The sequence below is a fragment of the Manacus candei genome, unplaced genomic scaffold, assembly GCF_025592945.1.
Source record: "Manacus candei isolate 608988 ecotype Guabito, Panama unplaced genomic scaffold, ASM2559294v1 h1tg000037l, whole genome shotgun sequence".
NCBI classification, from domain to species: Eukaryota; Metazoa; Chordata; class Aves; order Passeriformes; family Pipridae; genus Manacus; species Manacus candei.
The window spans coordinates 13,445,898-13,455,901 of NW_026138085.1; the positions used below are offsets into that span (position 1 = coordinate 13,445,898).

The following is a 10,004-nucleotide window of genomic DNA, read 5'->3' on the forward strand; positions in this document are numbered from 1 at the left end:
GCTGCAGACCCAGATGGCAGCTTGCTGGCACAGCATGCTGAAGTTTTCATGGAGTCCATCTACAGAGTCCCTGGCTCTCCCAGCCAGTGCTGCTGTGATTCCTCTGCTTTGATAAGTGCAAAATTCATCTTCGCTTTTGCTTTTACACAATCATACACATTTGATTATAACTCTAGTTTTTCATTTTTAATCATAATAAGGACTTACTTTTTGAGTTTTTTGAATCTGTGTCTTTTGGGGAAGGAGAAAAGGTGTTTTGGACAATAACAGCTGAATTCTTCCTTTCTCATATCTTCTGTAAGCTCTTTATTTTCAGAATGGTGTAGGCTGGGCTCAAAATTTGGCAAAGAAAGGGGGATTTAAGCTCCTAAGATCCGCCAGGGCTAAAACTGCAATCCCCTGAGGATCTTGCCTCACTGATGCCTGAAACTGGAGGCACCTTGGTTTGCTGAGTGCCTTCTTGATGAACTTGGAAGCTTTTCAGTTGCCTCCAGTTTGGCTCATGTAGCTGCCTGGTGTATTGTAATCTAAGCAGCTCCCAGCTATTCCCTCCTGGGATTGAGAAGCCAGGTAATGAAATGCTTTGGCCAAGGGCCTGATCTGATAGATACTTTCAGAGAACCGTTTGTGTAGCAGGAGGGCTGAGCTTCTTGCAAAACACGTCTGTGGGTTCAGAGAGCCACGGGAACACCAGGCCACCAAGGAAAAAAATGGAATTCCATTCCCCACTTTATCAACAGCTGCTTGGTGCTTGGTTTGGGTATCGCCAATGTTGGAGAAGAGGGTTGGGTATCCTTTTGTTTAAGTGTAAGGAAATACGTAGGTGCCTTTTTCTAGAAGATGAGTCGGGTGGATGAAGGTTGCAGAGCTCTGGAGGGGGTCAGGCTTTCAGCAGCACTGATGGGATGATCCTTGGGGAACCCCTCTCCCAGCCTGCCCATTCCTTTCAACCCCGTGCTGGAGTGCTCTGTGCTGGTGCACGGCACAGCGCTTCAGTGTCAACTGAAGGTTTCTGGGTTTCCCAAGGAAGCACATCCCTGCTTTACAAGGCTGTAAATCAACAGCCAGCACCAAGTGCAAAACTCCAGCCTGCCCCAGCCTTGCTCAGACTTGACCTGTTTTATCTGAAAGAGCCATTTGAGGTGGGCCTGTTCATGCATATGGAAAGCAGTTGCTTTGAATTGTCAGGGGATCAGATGAACAGAGGTGAACAGAGGTGAAACATTTCATATGGTTGTTACTGGTTTGCATTAAAGGGTGGCTATTTTTTCCTTGTGTACTGTGTTTGCAGCCAGCACCCGGGTATGAGGATGCTTTACTCAGTTCTTATGTTGTCTGTGTGTGTTCCTAATGTGGTTTTGTTCTACCTCTTGCAGGCAGTCACTTCTTCCATCGTAACTCTCTGTCCCCTCGAAGCCTGGTCTACGAGAGCGAGTTCTCAACCATCGAGCCTGCCTTGGACATGTATGACGAGAACAAAACCTGAAAGGAATCCATGCTCCTTCCTGGCCCTTTTTCCGTTTTTTTCATTTCTCATTCCTATTGTTGTGTACTCTTTCCATGGATCTCCTTTGTCTGAAGAAGAGCTGCTTTTTCCAGAACACAAACCCGCCTTCTCGATTGCCCAGACGAAGACCAGCTGTGGTGGTTTCTGAGGTGGCATCTCTGAGCTGACAAAGAGTTGCGTGCAAGCAAGGTTGTCTGATGGAAGTTGCTGAGTAACAGCATGGGGAGCTGTGTCGGTCCAGCCGCGGCAACGCAGAAGAGGTTTCATGGTGGTCCTAAGAGTTTGTGTTGTACTGCAAATGCATCTCTTAACACAGGCGTCTGCTGTTTCCAGTTGTTTAATTGTCCATGTGGTTGGGCAATGTCAGAAAGGGAACTGGTTGTAGAGGAGATGGCCAGTGACTGGTAAAAGCACTCGTATATCTTGGTCAATCCATAACCTTACTGTGAAATAGCCCCTTCTGAGAGGGACCTTTATAAGTGCATTGAGTTTCCTACAACCCACCTAACCCCGGACAGTGGCGAGCCAGTCTGACGTTCAAGCTGCAGAGAGGACCTGCGTTTGCAGAAAGATTTCAAGGAACTTGGTGCTTGGTTTTTTTTTTCTCCAGTTTGATTGAAGCAGGAGAAAAATGGTGTACACAGAATATACTTTTGGTCCTTCCGTGTGCTCAAGTCAAGTGAGTCTCTTTCTGTAGAGAGGACGTTCACAGAACCAGCACTTGATCTACCTGATAACCATTAGACTTTTTGAAATATGCAGGAATCGAATTAGCTTTCTTTCTCACTTAACTTTTTTTTTGGGGGGGGGTGGGGGGTAAAAAAATCCACTGAATTTTTCACTGAGGTTTTTTAAAAGCCAGCATGTTGGCATTACACAGAGAAGAAAAGAGGTAAGCTTCTTATCCCATTCTCCCGTTGAGATCTGCAACAGTTATTTAACAAACGCATTCTCTGAGCTGTGCCCTTTCCCACTGACATCAATAACGGGAATGCAGAAAGCAGGAGAAGAAAGGAAAGCAGCTACTGCTTTGACACGCTGCAGGAAAAATCAATTTTTACCAGCATGTGACAAAAGTGGTGGGGAAATGGATATGGTTTGCAAGCTCCTGAGAGAACAATGCAGAAATGGAGAGCGAGTGTAACCTCTGGAGCTAAGTCATCCACGGCGTTCCTCAAAAGAGCCGACGTGGAGGAGCGAGCGCTTCTGCTCCACCTTTTCCTACCAGACAATGCATAGCTGTTAATGAATGTTTGGATTTTTCTCCATTGCAGTCTAAGTTACTGTAGGTGTAGAAATGCATTTTGTGTCCTTGTAATATGAAACACAGTTTCACCCTCTGTATAGGAATCTTGAGAAATCAATTAAGCCAAAAAGAAAGGTAAGACATACTCTGCCGTGCTTTAATTTCACCTGCTTTTGCTACAAGCAGGGGAATTTCCCCTCCTTTATAATGTTTTTAATTGTATAGCAGTCTGCTTAACATATATCCTTTTCTGAGGTGTGGTTCAGCTGTGTCTTTAACATGGATGTTTAAGAGAAAAAAGAAAAACCCAGCTCTGTAAAATGAGGAAATGATCCTCTTTGCTGAGCTTCCTTTGACTTTTGTTGCTGTGCGTCAGCTTTATTTAATCTGATAATTCAAGAGTGGGTGGTGTGAAGTGTAGGGAGGTTTTTCTCATAATACCCACATTTATATTTACCAAATGCACTTTTATTGTCATTCAGCTCACTCCAGAAATGTGCTGAAGCCCCAGACTTCTTAAGAGCACAATTTTGACACCCACTTTCTCCTGCGAAGCAAAAGTGAAGGTCACAGAAAGTACCAGCAGTGGCTTGAGCAGCAGCAGGTCGTGGTCAGGATCCTTCCTCTGCTGGCAGATGTGCAAGAGGGGCAGTGACACAGCTCCTGACAGACAAGCCCAGGCAGAGCTCCCCAACCCGGCCTGGCTGAGCTGTGCTCAGGCCCGTACAGGGCTCGGGGGCGGCAGAGGGGCCGATTGAGCAACCCCTGTTTTCGTAATTACATCTGCGGGATCACAGCAGGTGAACACGTGAGAGCGGGCACCTTCCAAAAACAAATGCCTGAGAGAAAAATCACCAGCTCTCAAGGATGTTATAGGGCTTGTTTTTATCCGTGGTGGGCAGTCAGGGTCACAACAAACCCACAGACACCTGGCTGTTCCTGGTTGAATGCAAAAATGTCTGGGTGTCTCTGCATGTGCACAGAGGGGTTTGGGTAGGACAGCCTCTTGTATGGGGTGCTGATCCTCCACACAAATCCTTCTCGTAGGGGCTGTCTCAACCTGGCACAGGGATTTCCCCCAAGGCCACCAGGAGCAGCACCAGGGCACAGGTTCGGCACAAAACCAGAACTGATGGTTTCTGAGCTCCAACTGAGCCCGTTCGCAGGGATATACAGGATCCGTGCCAGGATATACAGAAAAGCTAGAAAAGGCATGGAAATTAAATTTAAAAGCTAGAAAGCACAAAGCCCCCAAAGACAAAGTAATAAATAATGTCATTTGTATTTTGTTAAATTTCCTTATTTCCAACTGAACATCTTGGTTTTAAGCGGGGGGGAGGGCAGGTTTGCCTCTGTGGAGATCAGGGTCTGGCATAGTGATGTAAAAGTGGATTTGTGCTGTAGCATCTTGGATAAGGGAGCTGATGTTTATAATTGGCATCCTGGATTTGGAAAATCTTGCAACAGTGGAAAAATTAAAAGCTTGTTCAAGCAATTGATCCCTACGTGCTGTAGCAGACGTTCTCCCACTTAGTCATATTTAGCATGGGGAGGAGGCACCACAGCAACATGGGTGATTTTTTTCTGGGCTTTGCTGGTAAGTTTGAGGTTTTCCTTTTAATATTAATCAGTATATAAAAAAAGCTTGGTGAGCATCGTTGTTCTTGTTCTGCTGCAGTGGTGCTGTGTGTGGTTTGAGTCATTTCACAGAAGTAAAACATAACAGCAATCTACCAAGGACTGTAAGTGCCAGTAACTTGGAAAAATCGTTTTTAAGGTTAAAAAAAAAAGTGCTTTTCAACAGCAACATTCATTTTATGACTTCTACATATTAAAAAAAGCTTTTATCTCCAAGTGTTTCCCCCAACTATTTAAACCCCAGCACTTCACCTTCTCTTTCCTGGCCTCTTGTTCTATGAAAGTTTTGCATGTTCCCATAAGACATTTGTGAAATCAAGATTTGCTTGTGTTCTTAGAGGATAATTGCCAGTAAAAAAAAAAACCCAGACTGTAAGTGTGCTATTTACCTATAATACAGCATTAAATATTAAACTTGAAGCATGTTAAAATTTACCTAAAGACCCTCACAATTGCTCTCTCCAGTGAGCTCCTGTGTTGGGATCTGCACTGTCCCCTTGCTCTAGGATGCTTGCCCTGGCACCTATAGGATGCTATAGGAATAGCCAAGTATCCTACATTAGCCAAAGAAAGACCAAAAAGAGTTCAATAAATGTGTTTAGGACTATGTTATGAGACTTTTACACATCTTCTGTTTTCTTTAAACACACTCATGTAAAATAGTGCAAAGGCTTGGGAGAGCCAAGAGCTTATTACCAGGTACTGGAGAGCAGAGGAAATTCTTCAGGAAGCATGGGTCACACTGAGGCTTCAGAACTTGTTCAGTCCAATTTAGGTTTGAGGTAATGCCACAATCAGGTCGTGAGCTGAAGGATGAAGGCACCAGGGTTGAGCTGAAGTTCAGGCAGCTCTGCAGCCTGATTACTGGCAAGTGAGTTGACTTAATTATTAAAAATATTTGGCATTTTGCTTAGCTAATAGTAGTTTGTTTTCTACAGCATAGAAAATAGCTCACAAGCTGAGGCACAGTGGGGCAAATGAAAGAGCCACAGGGTGCTGCCAGCCCTGCAGGGTGGGGAGAGAAGGGCAGGAGGACTCAGGGCAGGAACCTCAGGAAACACCTTCAACTTCCCAAGTGAAGCTTTTGCTCCTTTTTCACCCCTTGTTACACAGCCATACTTGACCTAATTTTCCAGTCTGAGCAGTGCAGAAGAGTGCATGATGTGCCATGACAGCTTGCATATGTGTTGTTATATTTAAAGATTTCTTCACTTTTTCCTTTCCCTGCTAGACTTGCTGCACCACAGGGCACTGCTCAGGGCAGCCTGAGCTCTGGCACACTCGGTGGAAACCGCTGAGCAGGGGAGGGAGTGAGGGAGGGAAAGATGCTCCAATTAAGCTGATTGGGGGAAAATCAGGGGAAAGGTAGAGTGTACATCTGTACATTGGTGCTCATTTATGCTTTGTTTTCAATGGTTTTGAAATAATTAAGAGAAAAAGCAGTACTCCCTACCCCTTCTTTGTGGGATGCAGTGACAAGAGCAGGGCTGCAGATGGGATTTTGCTCCTGGTGCAGAGCCATGGTGCTCTGTAACCCCCAGTTGGTGATGTCCTGAGCTGTTGGTCAAAGCCCCAACCTCACAGGGGCCTGGCAGGTTTACTTGGTGCTTGTAAAGTGCTTTAGGTAGAATAAATCCACTTGCATGAGCCTTTGCAAAGCACTACTAATCAACACCTTGTTGTCTGTCAGTGGTTTGATCCTTTCATTACCCTGCTCTTTTTAGAAGCCTGCAACATTCCCAAACATTCTTAATTCTCCCCAATTAATCTCTGCTATCCCACTCCATCAATTACTACCTGCTTCCTCCTCCTCTGGAGAGCCAGGTAAATGTCCCCATTGTGCAGGCACTGCCATCCACCTGTTCTCCAGCATCTTCTTCATCACTGTGCCATCACATCACTGTGCCATCACCATGCCAGCCAGCTCCTCAGAGGGGATTCATTGCTCCAAACCAGCATCACGGTCTGTGGGAGCACAGAGGTTCCTGGTGGGTTGTTCTTGGCCAAAGCAGGCTCTGTGGGATTTGGGCTGTCCTTGTGGGATGCTCGTTCTGTGGATCCCTACATGGAGCATCCTTTCACTCCTCCACCCAGTAACCTCATGGAGATACCCACATGAACAGAGATGGATGTGTAGGTTGTGCAATAACATCTGAATATTTATTCTTTTTTATGGCAATAATGTCCAGGGTCCCTGGGTTTGAGGGCTCCTGTGGTATAAGATGTTGCCCAAAAATAGGCCCTTTCCTAAAGAGTTAATAATTAAGTATTAATATTCCTGCAAAGTAAGAAGTACATAGTGTTTTATTGAAAGTTGAAGCTATTTAGAGTGATTTCAATGCCAGGCTGAGGTGTAACATGAGCTAGTGTCATACAGCTGGGAATGGGGTTTTGCAGCCCAAAAATCAACTGGACATGCATGTGAAAGCTCCCTCACTTCTGCTGGGCTATTCCTTTCTCTATGTCCATCTACAAGCCCCTCATGATCCAGGAGCTTTTTATTTTCCCTGAGCTCAGCTGTGTGCATTTGCTGTGCTGTTTGCCTTTTTTTTTTTTTTCTGCTGCTTCCCACATGCTCCAGGGCTCATTTTCACTTGGCTGTGATTTGACCTTCAGCTGCCCAAACCCCTTGGAGGGACAGGAGCCATTAATTCCCAGCAGAGCAGATCTGCTGGGCTGTGCTAAGGCCTGGACCACCAGATTTGCTCTGGATTCCCCCTTCCCCTGCCCAGTGCCTGTGTCTGTAACACACTCAGGTTGTCTCGGGCGGTAAGGGCTGTATCTGCCCGCAACCTTGCCACGGACCTGGGCTGCACTGGGAAGGAAGATGGTACAGAAACCAGCTCAGCAGCTTAGCAACCCTCCCATGCTCCAGCACAGGAAAGTCTGGGCTTGAAAGTAAACTTTTTCTTTGCTGCTGTAAAGCCAGAATGTTTAATGGAGTGTTTGGGGCTGTTAAAGCAAAGCTCCTGTTTGCCCATTTGTGCAGTCCCATCAAGGCAACATCCCAGCATGTTGCTTTCTGCTTTTGCTGGAAGGTGCTACTTGAACAAGAAGCCTTCTCAGTTGCCACCACATCAGCAGGTAGACTTTTCCCAGCCTATATGTCTAGGCTTACCTCCCAGCACTGGTAAGACCTGTCACACTGCTCCTATAAAGGGGAATAACCTTTTGGAGCAAACTGAGTGGTAGCATCGCTCTTCTGCTTGTCCCGTCAGCCCTGCTGCAATTTGCAAGTAGCTGTTAAATACTAAAAGCTTCTCTGTATGACCACGCCTGTCCAGGATCACTTGCTCGAGGCCATGGCTAACTATGCACTGAATCCATCAAAACAGGATTGTTTTATCTCAGCAGAGAAGGGACACCCCAGCCTTTGGGCACAGGAGACTGCAGCAAACAACAACAACAACAACAAAAAACAATTTGTGTGTAAAAGGAAAAGTCTGTTTCAACTGGCTTGCTGCAAGGTGGGTCACACCGGTGTGACCAGGTAACCTAAACACTCCAGCAGCTACCAGGGGCCTGGGGGTGCTGTGGGGACACGGGCACGGCAGGTGAAGCGGTGCCCTCCTGACTGTCAGAGCTCTCCAGCCCTTTTGAAAGTGTAGCTTGCCAGCAGCAGAACTTGTTGACGTGTTTTGATGTAAGTATAACACTGTATTGTAGTTACGTGGTATATGCTGATATGTTAATAGTGTATACTGACTAGTTAGGGTTTGCTAATGTACTACATTTCAATAAAAAGCAATTTAAAAAATATGGAGTTTATGAGTTTGGTGTCTTTGAAAACACAGGAGGATGAGCGCATTGCCCAGTGAATGCAATCCCTCCAGTATTTCTTATATATCTATCTTAGAGGGCAGTGTGGAACAACATTGTTAAAAGATCCATTTTCAGAGAGGATTTTTCCCACTCTGCTGTAAATATTTTTTAATTTGCTGTACTAGTCCCTAGAAATCTCAGGCCACTAAAGGCCACATGGTTCAAAGTGACTTATGAATATACTGGAGAAACTAATCCACCTTCCCACAGCTTTTGCTGCCTGAATGATGGCACATAGTGAGCAGGATCAGCAATAGTAACACAGAGAAGGATCCTTTGGCACCTTCTCCCAGTGCTCAAGCCCTCCCCAAAGCACACCCAGCCTTCAGAAATGACCATGCTGCTCCCAAACACGGCCATGCTATTGAGGTGAAGGCACAGCCCTGAAAGCTGAGCCAGCTAATAAATATTTATATTACAGTAGTGTACAAAGGCTCCAGCTGGGATTAGGGCACTGCACTAGCACAGGGGACAGATCATCCCAGGGTTAAAGGATTTATAGCCTAAAAAAACCACAGCATTCCCGCCTCCCTGGGAGCTGGGCAGTAAGCACAGAGATGGCAGATGTCAACGTTTTCTGCTGTTGTAACACTTTCGGAGTTTGCCGGGAGGCTCTCTAATGGTTTTGAAACAAGAGTAGCGGTTCACTACATTACTGGGAAGCTGCTCTGCAGCCAAGAGATGGGAAGGAACTGCAACTCCCTCTCTGCTGTTTGCTGCAAAGATTGTCCTTGGACTTGATCACAAGCTTTGTGTGGGCTCCAGACCTGCAAAGCAAGGACCAAAACGAACTGGGTGCCAGGTGGGGGATGCTGGGACCCCCCCACCGTGGTGGGGCACGGCCTGGCTCGCGAGGCTGAGGTGGTGGAGGTACCTGTGGTTCACAGCAAAAAGGGTAAATGAGTTCCTGCCTCCCCAGAGGGCAGGTGGAAGCATTGCCAGCGTGGGCAGGAGAGTTGAACATGTCCCCAGTGTGTGGATCCAGGGACCTATTGAGAACTGTGAAGTCTGGTGCCCTCAACATAAGGACATGGAACTTAGAGAAGGCCATGAAGTTAGTAAGATGACTAAAGGACCTCCCCTACAAAGACAGGCTGAGAAAGTTTGGGCTGTTCAGCCCGGAGAAGAGAAAGTTGTGTGGAGACCTCAGAGCAACCTTCCAATATCCAGGGAAGTCAGAGAGGGATTCTTCATCAGGAACTGTGTGATAGGATAATGAGTAACAGGTGCAAATTGAAACAAGGGAAATTTAGGTTAGATATTAGGAAGAAATTCTTTATTGTGAGGGTGGTGAGGTGCTGGCACAGGTTGCCCAGGGAGGTTGTGGATGTCCCAACCCTGGCAGCGTCCAAGGCCACTTCGGATCAGGACTTGCACAACCTGGTCTAGTGGGAGGTGTCCCTGCCCATGGCAGGGGAGGACTGGGACTAGATGATCTTTGAGGTCCCTTCCAACCCTTAACATTCAACCATTCTATGACTGCAGCAGTCACAGAATGGGGTGGGGACAGCAGTTTGGAGGAGGCTGTAGCGTGTAGAGTGGGAGGCACATTTAATTAACCTGCCTTAACTAATGGCAGCTTCAGTGGGGCCTGCAGGAAGATTTTTCATTTGCGTGACCATGTTTTGCTACATCAGCCCCTTATTCTCAGCAAATTCAAACCTCCCCGGCAAAAGTATTTTCAGCGCAGAGGAGGGGACCGACAGCCCGAGGGCGGCACGGGGAGGTGGCATTGAGGGCTCTCCGGACGCGGGGCTCGAACCCGCGACCCTCGGAGGCGGCGGTGAGGGG

The 10,004-nt window shown here is 46.7% G+C and overlaps 1 protein-coding gene across 2 annotated transcripts in view; it reads left to right on the top strand.

Annotated features, from left to right (window-relative positions):
- RNF130 (ring finger protein 130) overlaps positions 1 to 8,150 on the top strand; it is a 55,528-nt gene extending 47,378 nt beyond the window's left edge. For both annotated transcript variants that reach the window (XM_051793892.1, XM_051793890.1), the window contains one exon: positions 1,377 to 8,150. In XM_051793892.1, coding sequence (XP_051649852.1) covers positions 1,377 to 1,486 — 110 coding nt within the window. In that variant the 3' untranslated portion in view covers positions 1,487 to 8,150. The remainder of the gene's footprint in view (positions 1 to 1,376) is intronic.
- Positions 8,151 to 10,004: the final 1,854 nt, after the last annotated feature.